General features: G+C 40.8%; 1 protein-coding gene across 2 annotated transcripts in view; it reads right to left on the bottom strand.

Annotated features, from left to right (window-relative positions):
* The window catches only part of DHRSX (dehydrogenase/reductase X-linked), a 169,091-nt gene that overhangs the window by 55,977 nt on the left and 94,544 nt on the right, over positions 1-18,570 (bottom strand). For both annotated transcript variants that reach the window (XM_072849547.1, XM_072849546.1), the window contains one exon: positions 5,440-5,541. In XM_072849547.1, the coding sequence (XP_072705648.1) occupies positions 5,440-5,541 (102 nt within the window). The remainder of the gene's footprint in view (positions 1-5,439; positions 5,542-18,570) is intronic.

Here is an 18,570-nt window from a genome sequence, read left to right as displayed (position 1 = left end):
CGTGGAATATCCATTTTAAGCCAGTCCCACCACCACCTAAAATTACCTTTTCCGGCTCTAAACATCTCCCAAAGGCCCAGCTCTCCCATGAGGTCTAGTAACTATCATCCATTATATACAGGTAAAGGGCCACTTGCCGTTCTGCTTGTCCTCCTCTCTCTTTCTCCCTGTCCCTCTACATCTTTTCCATCTCAGCTTTGCTTACGTATTGCTCTAATTTGTCTTCGAGGAAGGATAAAGATGAAACACAATGCTGTAATCAAGACACTGGAATGAGATTCATGAGATATCAGATCCTGAGTTCACCACAGCCTTCCTGTGTGGCTGAAGGAGAAGCTTTTTTTTTGATGAAATCCAAGTTCCACTGGAGTCAACAGCAACCCTCCTCACTAACTTTCTCTCAAGGCCTTCTCCAGTGAATTTCCACTTCTCTGGGGTTTCTCTCCTTTTCATCTCACAGTCTGTGTAGCCTGCAGCTGCTATAGAGAGGGGAGCTGGCTCTTACCTAATCCAGTGGCACAGGATCTTTTCATAGATCCCACTGTGATAATGTAAGTAGCTATTGTTAAACCTAACTAACCAATAATACCTGTGACAAGGTAGGTACCTATAAAATTGTTTGTATTTGATATATCCATTTGTTTCCACCCCTCAAATTTCACACTTTTTCTGAAGATCTGATCCTGCAAATACTCAAACACAAGAATAATTTGTGATCAACCACAACAGCATCCATGGGACTACTCAAATGGCTTCCCTAAAGAGGGAAGCTTATAGAGACTTATTCATTCTATCAAGAGAATGAGATTTCTCAGATGATCCACAAAGTACGAAATATGAACATCTGAATTAGCCAGCAGTTCAGAAATATTGATTTTAAATTGGCTTAGATAGGCTTCAACCAGAAATATATTAACTGTAATCTGTCTACAATAGGCTAATAATATCCTGAAATCTCAAAGTTCTTTTTTTGTGTTTCTCTGCATGCCAAGGAAATGTCCTTGTCATTTTCTCCCCCTCCTTTCCTAACCTGTAGCCAAACATTCAATGAACTGCAAGAGAAGGTAGTTGGTATTTCATTGTTAATGAGTTAGACCATGCATGTTTGGTGTCCGTAGGTATTCTGTTATTACTAAAGATGTTGTGATTTTGGTGTTAGCTCTCTTGGTTTTAAGATCATTAACTAGTGTAAACAATGTATAAGTAAAAACATAACTACAAGGTGCTGAGAAACATTTCTAGCACACAGAGAAAACGACTGACTTCAAGTTAAAAAAAACCTCTCTGGCATGAAACAGTGACTACTGCTCATGGAATTTTATGAAGTGTTTTACTATTTGTCCCTTTTGCAACCACAGGAAGACAGAAGACTTTCTAATGTGTCTTAACAGCAACACTATTTTAATGAATGTATTAAATAATTACACTAGTGTACAAGCTGTAATTTGCTAAGTGCTTTTCAACTGTACAAAGACACAGTTCTTTGCAAAAACAAAAAAAATTGGCACCCAATTGCTCATTAGCAGACTAGAAGACATATTCTTCTGACCTTCTGTTAGATTAAGTTTTCTAAACTGATTGTACTGCATCCATCTTTCTGTGGCTCATAGTTCAGCTACTTAGCTTGATTTTTATTTTCCACAGCAAATGAATTTGTTTTCTGTCATAGCATTTTTCTCTGTTTAGCACTAGCACATGCTTTTTAAAAAAATGTTTATATAATACTCTATTTGCATCTTTAATATGTTTTGTTTATTTTAAAAAGCAAGAGCTGAGCATGCATATTACTGATGCAGAAAGCATAGTAATGGAACAACAGGCCTTTATTTGTCAGCTGAAATAATGCGTGCATTCAACTGAATTTTTCCTTCTAAATCAGAAATTATAAAGTTAAATGTATATACTAAAATGAGCTATAACAAAAAGAGAGGCGGTGACTCTAGTGCATTAGTCTCAATTTTGAATGCCCTAAATGTTCACGTAAGACTTCTTAAAAGTGCCTGAATTAGTTGGATACCTAAACCTTACTGAAATTTTTGTGGGACCTGGGTGTCAAGCTCTAGGAGAATACTTTGAAACTCAGGATTTTAGTATTAATTTAATTTTCCATGTAGATCCTTGAGCTAGGCAAGTGATGGAGAGCAAGTGATGGAGATAGATAGATACAATTTTTTTAAAATCACCAGTGGCCTGGAAAACTGCTGAATTTCATGATGATCTTAGGTCAGACATGTAGTATTGATTATTTACCTAGCACAGTAATTCATGCCAAATCACCTGTCTTTAATAATATTCAATGTTAATTTCATAGTTTGCATCATTGTATAATGTTAGAACTTTCCTCAATTCATCTTGAAATGTTTGGCTTTTTGATGGGTTCACACAAGCCCACAACAAATATGATATACCTTCACATACATACAGGATACATATTCATGGAGATAAGATGTGGAAAGACCACTAACGTATAGACATGATTATATCAAACAATTTAAAAGATTTTGGTTTAAAGCAATTAAATAATACTAACATAGTGTGCAAAAAACTGCACTGTAACAGTTCTTGGCATTTTTACATTCAATGTAATAAAAGGGTACAGTCCTTGATAACAAAACGCTTGGTCCTATGAAGATAGAGGGGAAAATTCTTATTAGGTTGCCAATGGTCTGATTCAGAAGTCATGGGGCCCACACAAAGTCTGATTTTCAAAACCTAATGGAGACTTTCCATTAGCCCAAACAGACTTTGGATCAGACTCTTAAAAGCATATGACTGTCTACAAATGCATTGTGCAGATGCCTGGCCCACAGTTTCTTCCCCATATGCTAAAAAATAAAAATACCTCTTCATATCAAGAATGCTAGAGCTTCAAGATCTGTAAGAAATAAGAAAGTACTAGGTGATACTAAGAAACCTACTATTCTAGATGCATACACTGAGACATAAAAAAATCAACCATGTCACTATGAGATGTCCTGCAAGGCATCTAATGGTCACGCAAAATGCCTTCCTATTGACAACAGAGTTTTCTGACAGTTGACACTCACTGACAACATGCCCAACAACTCATTCCCATCAGACGTTTAAATATCGCAGGCATTGTCCTCTTCCAGGCACCCAAGCTTGTGTCCAGGGTATCATGAGGAGACAGTGGAGCTGGCAACTGTGATGAGGCTTTTGAGTGAGCAGTGCCTCCAGCCCTGCAGTCCACAATGGACTGAATCTTCCTCCTTAGTGCATTGCATCACAGTGAAAAAAAATGACAAAAAAAAGAAAGAGGAAGGGAAAGGGAAAAGGAAAAGCCTACCAGTTAGCCCAAATGCCAGCATTTGTCTTGGACGTGCTCAACACTGATGGAAGGCCAAGAGAAGCTGTTCGAAGGTTTTTTGCATCAGGCCATTTCTCCTCCATTAGGTATGTTCATTTTCCTCTTGTATACCAAGAAATCACTTGGGCTTTCACTACAAAACTAGTAACAAAACTAAATGCTACAGATTATTTACAAGAGCAAAATGGACTGAAAAAAAAAAAAAAACACGGGGAAGAGCTTTCAGAAGTGGAGGCTGGTGACTTGCCAGGTAATGGTCAGAAACTAACCTAATTATACAGGAGTCTTTACAGCAGCTTTGGACATGATTGCTTCTGTGATTCTGTTAAAGATTCAGCAAAAAGCAGAGTTGGACCATTCATTTCATTGTAGTTTTTAACAGCATTTTCTCAGACAACAGATTTCTCTTGCCAACTGTATTTGGTAACCAAGCGTAAGTGAAATCAAATGCCATTCTTGCAGGTCACGAAAATATAGACTGATTCAGGCAAATATTAGTCCCAAGCTTCTTTCTTAAAAGAAGCCTTGGGCCTACACTCTTTGGTCTCATATCATATTAGGCACATTAGATCCATTTTCGTATAACTTTGTTTCTTGATTAAGAAGACATATTTAACTGCAATTTTCATCCATCCTGCTTCAGCAGCAGCTAGGGCAGAACAAAATCCTTTATTCAAGAGGGATTACCAGCTGTGCTGTTGCTTCAGACCCATCACTTCTCCCCCAAGCTGCTGCCAAGCCCCTGCTGCAAGTCCTGGCTTTGCTCGTGCAGACAACTGGTGGAGGGCAGGGGATGCCTGACTGGTGCATAGGTCTCAAAACCTTTTTTTCCATAAAATACTGTTTTTTCAAATAGTGCTGTTCCCATCTGTGTAACAGTTTGTACTCTGCATCCTTAAAAGTAGGCATGTAAAACTGGAGAGATTTTGTAACCAAGATTAAATATCCACTGCCTTTAATTATTGCACAATTAAAATAATAACGGTAGGCTTTTTTGACTAATCAAATAAAAATGAGCATTTAATTGAACTTTTCATGAATGTTTCATATCTATCAGGAAATAAAATACTCTTGAATTTTTATTGCAGTACTTGCTTGTGTTACTGAGACCTCTTTAAGGCATCAACGGATGTAACAAACACATTTATTTACAGCACGTTTGCCCTCACTAGGACTGAAGGGTGCACAGGAAAACAGAAAATGTTCTTTGGGATGTCTTAATAAAAATACATGCAAATAATTGGGAAAACAAGAACAGCAGCATATAACAGCGGAAAACTTCTAAAAGAAGTCTAAATTGTTGCTGGCGGGTTTTTCCCCTAGTTAAATAGACAGGTGAAAATTCCCCTTTAGGAAAGTGCATGCAGAGCATGCAGGGTTTTTGGAGGAAAATTATTGTACGGGCTCATTTCCAAAAATACTGTGGCTAGAAAATATAATTAGATGGCAAGTATGTGAATTACAAAAGTTAAAATCCCTAAGAGTAATGAGATTCATTTGATAATTGCATGAATGCAAGATAAATCTTGTCCTTTTAATTTGTTCTCTGACCACTGAGGACGCAGCTTTATGGACAACTTTCCAGCAGCACACTGATCTCAGCAGTGACTGCTCTGAGGTCGCTGGATAATTTGCTAGATTATATTTCAGATGGATTAACCCCCCAACCCAGCTCACCAGGCAGCCACAGTAAACATATGTGTTCATATGGGGAAAATATAAGGGGAGAGAAAGTAAATAAAGGTGAAAGGACAGGTTTTCTACAGACATAAAGTACAGCTTTCCTTTCCTTTTTTTTTTTTTTAATTAGGGATGCTCAGATTCTTGTGCAGTCACATGATTTTTAGTGCTGGAGAGCTAAAAAACACAGCAAAGGAACAAGACTTGCAATAACATCACGAGCAGGGGTGGCACTGAAGTGTTCAGTCGGCTCAGCTGACAATCTCTCAGAAAAATGCAATTTAACTCCTAGAAAGACATCCCTGTTAATGCAGCCATATTGTAACCTGCCGTATGGTTCACATAATCAATTTGAAATGTGAAGTGATAGACGAGAGCCCCATTTGTCACATCTTCCCCTGCAGATATGTGAAGAAAAAAACAGAACTCACCATTATTCACCAGGACATGGAGTGGACAATTCTTTGCTCTAAACCGCTGCACAAATTGCCGTATAGACTTCATGGAAGCCAAATCACAGTATAAAAACTCCACTGGGAGAGAAGAGGAGATGAACAAAAACAGAGTTAAGTCAGTTACAATGATATAAAAACACACTTATAGACATAAACAAGGACTCCTGCAATAATAAAAGTAAAGGAAAGTAAAGATTCTAAAAATAAAACAGGCTTTTGAAAATTATGGGTGAAGCTGGTCTCAGAAGGTTCCTTCTTTCTCGTTCCTTTCTTCATTTCTATTTTTAAACTATTGATTCTTCACAGAACAATTATGAGGAACGATGCTGCCAGGGTGTGAAGACAGGTATCAAACGGAGCAAATATGTCCCAGTCCTACTGTTTTTTCTACTGCTACCATTTAGGAAGAGGGGCTACAGCTCTTCAGCGCCGAAATGATCAAGACATGGCAGCTGGAAATCAAATGGGGAGAGGAGAAGCCACATCAGGCACCACAACGTTTCCCTGTGTTTCTGATGCCAAATATGCTGCCCTGTGTTTTCTTCCAGATTATCTGCTGAGCGTCTGTGGTCCGAACGGCGATGAACACATTATAAAACCAAGCTTCACTGAGGCAGTAGGAAAGGCGAGCAACAGCATGCCCATATGGTGACTCATCTGATCACTGATGGCAAACATGGTATCGTGAGTGATGCCGTGGCTCTGGTGGACATCCAGGGACACTTGGTGTCTGGGTCCTCTGGCAGCAACAAGCAGTCACGTAAACGCCTTTTGAATGTGGGTAAGAGTCACGCTGCCCCTTGGCTCCAGCAATGGCAGTGTGATTTGAGAGGATCATACCTCACATGGATACTGTGGGCAGCATCCTGCCTACGCTGCTGGCGTTGGTCAAGGGGCAGGGTGGCCGGGGGCAGGGGGTCGGCAGTCTGCCTACGCTGACGATGTTGGTCAAGGGGCAGGGTGTCAGCGTCTCAAAATATATTTAACACTGGTATGTTTTTATTTCCAAGAAAACATGTCTCTAACAAAGTGTCCTTTGTCCAAAGCATCAGTTAGCCATTGACCTTCACTAGAACACTACAAAATTAATTAGTTAAAACAAAAAAGATTACTTAAATCCCCCAATAACTTTAAACCCATCAGGTCTGAAAATTCTCCTCCTGTTGCCGTTGTTCAGCTTTCACCCCCTGACTCTCACAGAACTGCTTCATTGGTTGCCTTGCCTTGCATGACAGCCATGGCCAGGGTTATGAAGTGAAAACAAGCGGTGCCCCACCACAACACCAGTAGTTATGCCCACACAAACAATCCAAATTCTTTAGAAATGCTGCAAAGGGGAAAAAGAAAGACTTCTTCCACCTGTTTTAGCCTTTTAGAAAGTATACATATTGCATGCCAGGCTTTTGGTTTGTTTCAGCATTAGCTATGTTTTAAGCAAAGGAAATGTGAGTCTCTAGCGCAGATGTTATTCTCTCTTCTGGTTTGCTACATGTCGTGGTGGGACTCCAAGTCAGCTAGATGTTGTCAACTCCACCCCAGCCAGACCCAGTACACTAGGGCTCTGAGGCAGATTTGCCTGAACCTCTTCCCTAAAGTGAATTTTCCAAGAAAGATCAAAAGGTGTTTCAACTTTAGAAAGTCAGACAGTACTGAGCAACCTCCAGTGACTAAGTCCAGCAGAAAGAAAGGCAAAGGCTGTACAAAGCATGCTCCCGTTGCTCACTGTGTCCTTGCAGGGTGAGTCCTTACTGTCCGGTTTAATTTGAACAAACTCTCCAATTTCCCAAGCTGTGGCAACCTCTGCACGGATGCCCGGTCCCCAGGACGGTTTTGGCCACCACAGCTCAGGACTGGGGCTCCAGGTTCTCGCTGCGTTTTCCCTGCTCCCCTCTGCCCTCCCAGCTCGTGGCCCGAGGACTGCTCCCCTGTGATCTGTGGGAAGGAATAGCCACCCCCTTCCTTGCACATGGCTTCCCCCACCTCTTCCTATGAAAGAAACAGCCTTTAAAAGAAAGGAAAATTAAAGATATACAGTTCTTCACACACGCTAAAGAAAGCCTCTCTGACAAAAACATTAAACTGTTGGGTAAACGGGCTCCAACGCAGGCTGCAAGAAGAGACCTTTCCTGTTACTTTTTTCCCCAATCCATCAGTGATGTTCACCAAACTGCTTCATCCTGTCACAACTGAGGCTGTGAGCTATAATGCCTCTTTATAGCGTGTCTGTGCAATAAGAGTTTAGGAAGGTCTGCAGGTGCAACAGCAAGCTAAATAACAGAAGACAATCACGGCTCTTATTAAAATCCTTTACAGGAGAACAGTGCCTTCAGTTCCCTTCAGTTTTACACAATACAGGGCTTTAATAATCCTTATATATTTTGAACGTAGATAATTAGTCCTCTGAAATTAGTCCTCTGAAATTGTCTTAGCAAATTTATATAAATTACTCAGTGGCCTTTTCCATTAAAAAAAAAAAAGGAAGTTTAGATTCCAGTTTTAAGATAGTGTAAATACATTTTTTCAAAAAGGCTGTAAAGTCATACCATTTCAACAACACTGACCCGTGAATAACACTGGACAATTTCTTGAGCTCCCTATAGACCTTTAGGAGGTCTGCAATTTTGTTTAATTTCATTGATGTCCTACATCTGGAGGTGGTAAGGAAATGCAAAAGTTATTAACTCCTGCAAAAGAAGAGAGTTGTTCAGGTCATTCCTCTTGTGGCCTAGCAGCTATATAAAACCACATGAACGGCACTGTAATTGCTCAGATGCACAAAACCTGGTCGTACTAACTTATTAGTAACTAGTGCAACAACGAATGGAGTAAAGACCTAGGTGAAGCTTTATGCTGACTCTGCTGTTGCTCTGCTTCTCCAGGCAGCTCATCAAGGAAAGAGATTAGGGAAAGCATGATCACCTTCTTAGGAGGCAGCCACTCACATTGCCAATGGAGGAGTCCCTTTTAATACACAGTGTTCATCTTGGTATAGAAGGCATTGGACTTCCATTAGCTGCAGTATTTTGTGGGGCAGTGCAAGGTTCAACTGCTTCTTCACCACCCATATGGACTGTGGCAACATTATTGACTCTCCGGGATTTTGCTAATGACTCTATATGTGCAAGGAAAGCAGGCCCCTGAGAACATTCACTGAGCTAAATTTTAATCTCTTCCCTCATCTGCCCTCAAAATTGTCCTTTTCTGCATTGCCAACTACAATGGCGGTTAGATAACCAGTGTGCCAAGGCGAGTGCTTTTCAGGTTGACCGGTACAATCCCATCCTTCATGGGAATTAACTTTTTGCTATGTCCATCTGATCTCCCCTCCCTTAATTTTGTGGTTTTGCAGAGCAACTGCTGTCCTTCGTTATGACTGTACAGTGCCCAGAGTAATGGCATACTAGGCCAAGGCTATCATTACTAAGCTTATTTACTTGCTTACTTGGGAAGCGTGTCATCATATTCCGTATTTGTAAAGCACTTGCCATCAAAAAGACCAGAACATGCTTTGGAAAGGAAAACAAACAAACAAATCAAACCCCAAACTTCTTTTTGCTCATGGGGCAAAAACTTTAATGGCCAAAGTCCTTGTTCATGCTTATTCATGCATGGCGGCTCTTTGCCAGGGAGGCGGTCTCACTGGCACAAGCCCCGCGCCAACTGAGGTGCCATTCCACTAGATAAAGAGTGCCAAAACACGGTTCCAAGTCATGTGCTGACTCAGCGGCAGGGCCGTGAATGGAAAACCAGTTTCTTCTTTGTCCCATGGTCCGAGTATTTAACTTTTTTTAGCAGTGCACTGAAGAATTACACATCTAGAAGCTAAGGACAATGGCTAGTTTTTAGGATATTTCACAGCATGCACAAATATACTAAGCAAGCCATTTTTAAAAATGTCTTAATTAATAAAGACCAGTGTTTAACAATGTGAGAAAATGACCAAACCTGAACTTGAAATAGCAATGTGACTTGAATCACTTTTCAGAAACAATGATGGCAAAAGATTTTCTGTACGGGACAGGTATGAGCAAAAAGAATAAATACGTGCAATAACAACAAGCAAACTGAAACATATGACAAATTAATATTTAGATATGTTACTTCTTACCTTTTTAGTTTGTCTGCCACTAGACTTCAAATTATTCAAGTACCTAATAACTGACAATACTGGTCATTATGCTTTTGAGTTTAATAATATGTTTTCAAAAATAACTGGTTCCTTTGATTTGCTGTATGCCATTAAGAACAAAAATGGGGAATAGAATCTACATATAGAATATCCTCAGCTAATGCTACTGAAGTACTCTATTTTCTAACTCTATCCCATTTTATCTCTCCTTCTCCTGTACCTCCCCTTGTTTTCAGGTACTTCTAGAATGACAGACATGCCCGTATTTCTTTCTTCTAGTGGATATGTTCCTTGTTCTTACCTAAATAATCTTTCCAATGAAAGCAAGTGAGTACTTAATTGTCAGACATTGGCTAAAATATTCACTGTTAAAAATACTTTACTATTATTTCATTGTAATTTGATGACTCAGTTGTCAGAAAGTTATTAGCTAACGAAATTTAAAAGGAGCATAATTTCCCAAAAGACAGCTAGAGTTACTTATGACATTATTCACATATGAATAGATATGTATATGATGGTGCTTCAATTGCTGCTTTGCCTAATTGCTTTCTTTCAAACATGTATCTGCCTGGTGCAGCATCTTTTCAGTAACAGAGAAGTCGGTACAATGTTTTTCAGGCTGCTCCTCACTAAGGCCATACAAATCCCACAAAGCTATGCTGGCTGACCACTGCGTGGTAACTGCAGTCAGAGGACCTGAACGACAGGCACCCGGTATCTCTTGAAGAACTTTCTGACAGCATGAGCCCCACGGGAGGCCAGAGGAGCCCCAGCATTAGGAGAGCCTGACACAGCCCCCAAGTGCTCACGCTCCCCTGAGTTTTCCCCTTTGGGTCAACTTCCCCATTTCTGTCCATCTGCTTCTTCACACTATTAGCACACCTTTCTTTTTAACATCTAAATTTCCCCTCCTTTGCTTTTCACGCCAGCCCAGTTGACTCTGGTTGCACATTTCTTCTGTGTCTGTATCACAGAGGCATAAAAAGCATAAAATGGGAATTTTGGTCTACTATGGAAGGAAAATTCATCAGCAAAAAGAATGGATAGATATTGCAGTGAATGATCAGGGACTGTAACTTCTGAGATATTCACTGATCAGCTGAACACAGGAAAATGCAAAAATGGGCTCCTGCAAAGATTATGTCACTTAGGTTTGATTTAGATCAGATTAAGATGAGGTGGAGGCCACCTACCAACTACCACTTTTTCTGCATTCAACTCTAACTTGACATCTTGAAATTATTATGGACAGCTACAGCTCCACTTCAGCAGAAATCATAAGTCAGAGTCACCTTTCTTTTATTACTTATACCAAAGAAGTTTTCCATCATGCTTTTACTTTCTGTTTTTGTTTTAGAAACAGTAGCAGTGGATCCATTCTAGGGAAAGCTGCAACTCCTCCCAGAGCAGCAGGGAGCTGAGAACTCATAGTTCATGGTGGAAAGAGGACTACAGAAAGGATCGCTTTGCCTGTTCCCATTTGCCACCCATCTATCCAGTATCTGAAGATAACAGCAGGAAGAGTTACTTCTCCAGCAAGACACAAAGAATGGTTCCTAGACAAGATAAAAAATGGTGCTCAGTAGTCACATATTCATGCTCAAAAACATGTTGCAAAAGCTCCACACAGGTGCATTGTTCTCTGGCTGCCAGATCTCCACAGGGACACTGAGGAATTTGGCCTATCGTCTGCTGTTCTGCCTCACAGAGTTATACTTTGGCATCTGCACAGCAGCAAGGAGAAATGTTGTCCTGCTCATGAAAGAACTGAGTATGCTTCTGAGCACCTGGACGCTGCAACGGAGATGTTGTTTATGAGAAAGCGCTCTTAATGAGGCAAATACCTACCATCTGATAGATGCTGCGTTGCAGAGCTAGAGAAGCTCTGTCAGCAAGGTGGCAGGTGGAAATGAAGTGGAGCAAACCCCAGGAGAGAAAAGCATGAACTGTGAGGAGGAGAAGACATAAAGCAGTACTGACTGGAGCCTCCTTCCTTTTTGTCACTGCACTGTCCTTGCTAACACTAACAAACAGGGGCTTTGGCTGGTCCAGTCTTCAGAGACAGCTTGGTATCTGCCTTCTCCTGGGGTCCTCTCCCCAAAGTAAGGTGTCCCAGAATCAACTCATCCTTCTCAGCAATCTCTGCTCATCTGCTTACACATCTTCCAGCCAAAACAAAAGTCGTTCTCAATCAAAACAGGGCTGCTAAGGGAGGAGAATGAACTTTTGGAAATTCTCACCAGCTGAGCACAAAACTGTGGCCATTACATGACAACACTGAGTCGAAAATGCAAAAGCGTTTCGAGGCTTCTAACAAAAACCTGGGGTTTATCAGTCTACAAACTGGGTATGTGTGGAAGCACACAAGCCTCCATTGACAGAAAATGACTCCTGTTAACAGAATTTTCCTACATTGTCCGGGACTAACACAAGGGCTTGGATGTAAGTTTTGCTCAGATGTGCATGATGACAGAACATTGCATGCTATTCAGGACTATAAGATGCTTACTTTAAAAGGACTTCTAGGAAAACAAAAACAAACAAAAACCCACAGGTAAATAAGGTGTGTACCAGCCAATTGCATATTGAGCTGTACAATGAGAGACAGTCATCAGAAATGCAGCAAGCACAGCGTCTCCTATTTATGCCATGCTCCTGCCCTTGTGCACTTGATGACCCCTCTCTGGCTTCTACACCACAAGCACTCCAGAATCTCTCCCATTCTGCATTAGCACCCAAGATTCACAGGAATTAAATATTAAATTGATTAATGCACATAAAATCCTAGTATGTGCAACCATACCTATGGCAGTGGTTGACCCTTAATTCCAGCTGTGGTTATGGTGACAATTTGCAGAATGTCAGCTCCTAATCTATCAAACTATTTTACATATGTGACTGTGGACCAAAATGTTAGCTGTTGCCTGTTGTGCATCTTACAAGTTCCCCCCAGTCTTCTCCTCTGTCCTTTATTACTCTGAATAATTTTGTGGCAGTTTTTCAGATCACTGATCTTTCATAGACTATTAATAGAAATAATAAACCATGGCTAACTAGCACAGATTTACTGTTCAAGCTGATGCTTGTGATATGCCATTGAAGAAAAAGACAGATGGAACACATCCATCTGGCAAAGTGTGAGTGCACTGCCATGGATCAAAATAGTGAGCATATTTAAAGACATACGGTTTGGGTACATTCATTAAAAGATACACTCACAAGTTTAGTTAGACTAGTTTGTCTACGGCCTTCCAGCAGGCAAGTGAGAGCACCTAAATTCAGCTGCTCCTTCTCTGAGTCATCCATTCTAGTGCCACTAACTTTAAAGGCAGTCTAAAGAGATTAGCTTCCTGTGCCTAATGTTAGCCTTTGTGAACAGCCTCTTTGTGTCATCCTCCAGCCTATTCAGTGAAAAAAGAGCTCCGCATCGGTGTTCATGACATAAACTGAAATTCACATTGGGCAAATATTAGTAATTCATGCGCTTTTTTCTTCCTCAGGATTGTTTGAACATTGTCTGCTCAAAGCGCTATCGTAAAAAAAGGCATTTCATGGTGCCATTCCTTAACCATGTAGCTTTAACCTATTGTACTAAGAGAAAAGACTTCAGCTTTCTGAGAGATGCTTCCTCTCTCAGAAGTGGAAGAGTAAAATAAAAAAGAAATTTGCTCTCAGAAACTGAGCAGTCTGGCTTACCTACTTTCAGCTTCCACAAGAGAAGTGTGTGGCCTAGTCCAGTGATTCTTTAACTCGTTAAATTCAACAAACACCCCAGTAGCTCTTGTGTACTGGTTAATCAAAATAAGCAACATTCCAGGGTAAGAACAGTGTTTCAGTTCCATCACTACCAGCAGCTCCCATTACTGCCAAAATATCAGCTCATCACAGGGCAGCCCCCTGAACGGCTTCACAGACCAAGTTGCCAGAGCATTGGGACGTAACAGCAATACAAAAACGAGGTAGTCCATGTAAAGCAACAGAAATGCCCATGCATGACTCCGCCAATTGCACCACCAGGTAGGATGTTATTTAAATATGCTACCATTTTAGCACAATTCCTACAGACATAGCATGCTCTGGGTTTTCCAAACATGTAAGTAGTACTTTGCTGGATAATATTTGATATTTTCTGTTCAGCAGGCACAGGGCTTGAAAAGAAATAAGCTGCCATCAACTTGTCATAAGAGTAACTTTAGGAGGAGGTGGCAGCAGGACAAGAGCAGTGGGATCCATAGCCAGCTCCCAGGGTGAGAAAGGTTATCTCAGCTTCCCATGGGTAAAATTTCCTCCAGATTATTGATGGGGGAGGTTTTATTTCTTTAGGATAGAAAATACAATAATAGATACATAAAAAATTTCCTCATATGCTTGCTGGAAATTAGGGGCCACCTCCCTCCTCCTCTTCATGAGTTTAGGTGCTCATCACCCAGGTTTCCGACTGCAGAGAGACAAGGTCCTCTGACATCCTCCCTTGTTGCTGTGGGAAGACTTTGTTTTTACCCCACTGAACAACTGTTTTGGGAAACCCTTCTGTCATCATTTCTAGTATCTACTGGTGTGCCTTCACATAGGTCGAAAGGAAATATGATTTTGGCAGCTTCATAGGCCCATTCAGAGCCTTGTGGAGAAATGGTGGGAAAACGACATGGCCACACCAGTTTCACTCTGGGGCTGATATTTAGCAAAAAAAAATGTGTTGCAGTGGAAATGCTTCTCATATCTCTTTTTGAGGACTGAGGAAGGCAGCCTTGATCCCGTTCACAGCTAAGTATGTTTTCTTCCCTCCACAGGGATCAGAAACAAGAGGACAGGCCCAGGTAAAATCCCTCTGCCTCATGGGGACAGAAGAGCTCACAGTGAGCATCTGAAGGTTCATCATTTATGGACAGAAGAGGAGACAGTTTAGGATACCCTCATTCCTATTATATATACTTTCAGACGTATTTTCCTCTTGCTCCCTGGTGAACAGATTTTGATATTAAATTTCATCTCTATATTTTGTGAATTGCAGATATGTTTCTTTTTCTTCTTGGGTGACATTTACTCCTTACAGTGGCTTATCTCTACACTATGACTTATATCTCATTTAAAACCTCAAAATATATGGCACATATGTGACATACACATTACAGTGTCCTCATATTGACACTTTCCATCAGAAATGAAGCTCAAGTAAAGAGCTTTATGGAAGTAATATAGAGTCAAGCTATTAAAGTAGATAAAAGTCAGCAAGGCTTTTACAAGATGACAAAATGAAAATGTACTTCAGAGCAAGCTAGGAGCATGAGTCTTCCTAGAAAAGATGCTGAGTCCTCAACTGATTTAAACTGGTATAGTTCTGCAAAGTATATGGAGCTATCATTTGCTTCCAGTTTCTCAGCTCTGGACTTGCACATTCTCAATGCATCTTGGGTTGCGTAGCTTAAAAGTTAAGATATCAAATCACTTGTATAATTTGATGATCAAGGACACATACATGCATATGAAAGAGTACCAGTGAGGACAAAAAAAGGCCCAGTGATCTTTTGCTGGCAGCCTTCTCCTTCAGAATATTTTATTAGACGTGTACACTGACTAAAACATGCACCAGCACTCCTCTTGAGCTGTTCCCCTCTTGACTTGCAGAATTTCTTTTCGATATGAACAGCTTACTGTTCACAAGCAAGTGTAATTTATTTATTCAAAACATTTTCTCCAAGCTAGCCAAACCCTACCAAATTCAATTTAGTTTCAAATTAGCTACCTTGCTCATATCTTTACACCCCCAAATCTTGCTTCCCTCAGCCTCCCTAATTTATTTATTTTTTAATGTGAAAGTCTACTTTCTTCACCTTATAAAATAAAAAAAGAAGCCCTCACATTCCCAATGTATTCATTTTAGAGAGAGAATCAACATGAGCTTCAGTGAAGAAGAGGCTGTTCAGAAAGTCAGGGGTTTGCTAAAACAAGGCTACATTAATTACAGGCACTCCTAGAGCCATAATATCTGTAGAACAGACTTTTTCTTTTAGTTGTTACAGTAATGAGCCTCCAAACCCAATTAGCCTGCTTTTGGACTGAAATAGCTCAGCTCTGATGATACCCCAGTCCCCGCAGTGGCCCAGAACTGAACTGGGCTACTTCATTGTCATTGGCGTGGGTCTGGCTTCTCCTGTCCTCTCGTGGATGTAATGGTCAAGAGATGTGAACTGTCTTGTAACCTTCAGTCTTTTAAATTTTACCTGCCATTACTGATTCTAAAAATAGATTAAGACCTTCTGTGCTATTTCATGCCAAGTGTCAAAGGTTTCAGTCACAAATCAGATTTCAACCAGCACATCCTAGTCTGCTGTGCAGGAGCTTCTTCCCTTAAGCCAATATCAAATATACACTTGGAGATCTGAAAAAAATCCCTTCCAGTAGGACTGTTTGTCAGTACACTGTCTAGGTATTTCATACATGAAATCAACTTTCAATTCATGGCCAGACTTTAATACCAGAGAATGATGGCAAAACAACTCTCCCATTGGCTACATTTCCTGAAAAGAGCATGCATTTTCTGAGTATAGCTGCTTACCATTTCAAAACCACCAAAATAAAAACCTCCAGTGTGAAGAGGTATATTTGTAATAAGCTTTGGTATTACCACGAAAACACCTCAGCAAATATTCTGCTCCACGCCCTCTGAGGTAACACAGATAGGCTGATAGTGTCTCTGCTTTGTAGTACTTCAAGGACAAAAACCTTGCAGAGTCAAAGCAAATAAAACAAAGAAGAAGGGAATAATATTGCCAAGCTCCAGGCAAGAATAACTTTGAGTTGTCCAGAATATAACATCTTTTGCTCTAGACACGAGAACTATGCATAACATATACTTCTGCAAACACTACCTTCCTTTTCCCCAGAAGTTTTATGCTTTTCCCCCCATGTCAGTCCTAGCACCCATGCAGCAAGCTTGAGCAGCTCTCAGATCCAGCTTCAATCAACTTTTTTTTCTCCCTTTTTTCTTTCTTTGGAGATAGTCTTCACACAGATCAGTGAGTCACTCCTCTCTTCTGGCAGCAGAGGCAGCAGAGCTGGCGGAGGGGAGGCAGCAGGAGCAGGCAGCTGGGCTGGAGGAGACGCAAGAGGCAGGGGCTGCCCCTTCCACCTTCCAGTCGTGCAGCTTTAGGGACAGGTTAGTCACAGCTAACCTGGTTTCTGATCACCCGGTGGGGTGGCTGCTCTTCCCTCGCATCCCTGCCCCTCTTCACTCCTTCTACACAGGTCTGCTGGCGTAACTGCTTGTCCTGGCTTGTGCCAACCTATACCCGGGATGTTATCTGGGTTATGGTAAGGGAACATAAATAACCTTGGGTAGCAATGCCGTCATCCTTTCCCACTCCTCCAAGAATCAGGATGCATAGGCTTACTTTTTCCTTTTCTCCAGATCTGACACTAGGCTGTTTCTCTTTCATGCCTAAGCAAGCTTAGGTCTGTAGAGGGCTTCTAAGATATGATTCATCTGACCTGTTTCACAAATCTAGTTTAAGATGAGATGAATCATGTCCCACAACTGTTTATTCCTCTCCACAGACTGCAAAGGGAGTTTGGGGACACTGACTCAGATTTAAACCTCTGCATTGTAAACCTCAAAAATCAGGTGATTTGAATCCCAGTGTTCAGTTTCAACTAATAATGAACAAACAGAGAACAAGAGAAAAATCAGAGAACTGGGCATGCGTGCAGATGACTCAGTGTTATTCACCATACTCAAGATTAGGGAAAAAAAAGAGACTGAGAACTTCCAGGAGGATCTTGCCAAAGGCTCACAGATAGCTGGGTAACATAAAGAAAATTCATGCTGGAAAAAGATAAGGAGTCTTGCAGGGAGTGTTTAAATTCTTTTCGTCTTGTGAATGCCTCTGAAATAACTGTGACTTCTCAACATAAAAATTGAGATATCGCTGCACACTCTCATTGATGAGCACATCCTGAGAGTCAAAGAAGGTAAAGGTAATTGTGGCGGTTGGGTTTGGTGTCGCTATGTACGTACATGCACATAACTGACACCAAGCTTAAGCAAACTGCAAGACATTATCATTTCTAAAGTAACGACAGCATAGCTATGCATTCCAGGTGAGAACTGGCAGTTTTGCTGCTGCTCTATAAATCACTCAGGTCTCGCAGCTACTAATCTGCTGCAGAGATCTTACTAGCTAGCAAAGTGATAGGAGAAAGAAGTGCAGAAGAATAAAATGCCAAGAATAGAACCAGAGTCTCTTGATTGCTGTTTCAGAGGCTGCCCTGTATGCTGGACTCCACCTCCTTTATCTTTTTACTTCTATACAAATAGCTATTTGGTATTATTTTCAGGCATGTATTCATATAAGAAAGGTGTTTTTTTTTCTTTTGAGATCAATTCATCTTTAGGAAACTTTAGATGTCTCCCCCTCCCCCAGTTCTGTTTTGTTACTTTTTTTGCTATTCTTCTCATCTCACCTCCCTTGCTAGTCCTCCAGAACTTTCAACATGATCACTCTAATGTAATGTCCCTATTTAGCAAGGGGCTTTAAAGCAATTATTTTTCATAGCAGTCCCCTGCTAATGCTGACCTGGAATTTCAGGCAATGTAAGCCAGAGCCACTGAGCAACAACCCACAGGGTTCTTCTCCTCCTTCTCAGTATTCGGTGCTTCCAGTATTTTCGTTCTTCTTGAACGCAGACTGACTTTTGGACATCTGAGTAATTCTTTTAGGAATGTGCATCCTGTGTATTGTCCAGTCTCAACTCATGCTGATAACCGTTTTCATTAGACAGCTTGTGGAAATTCTTCCTTTCATTAGAAAAAATATCCCTGGGAAGGCTATGTCCAGCTGGAAAGGGTACACTCTCATTTGGGGACTATTTAGGAAAGAAATAGATACTTTTACCTGCATGAAACCCCTTTTTTTGGGAAAAACAAAAGAAAATAATTCTTCTAAAGGTACAGCTCAGAGAAGGTACCCAGTGAACAA

This window comes from Ciconia boyciana, chromosome 1 (genome assembly GCF_034638445.1).
Source record: "Ciconia boyciana chromosome 1, ASM3463844v1, whole genome shotgun sequence".
NCBI classification, from domain to species: Eukaryota; Metazoa; Chordata; class Aves; order Ciconiiformes; family Ciconiidae; genus Ciconia; species Ciconia boyciana.
Note: the sequence above shows the minus strand (reverse complement) of the source record. Positions and strands in the feature narration are given on the sequence as shown.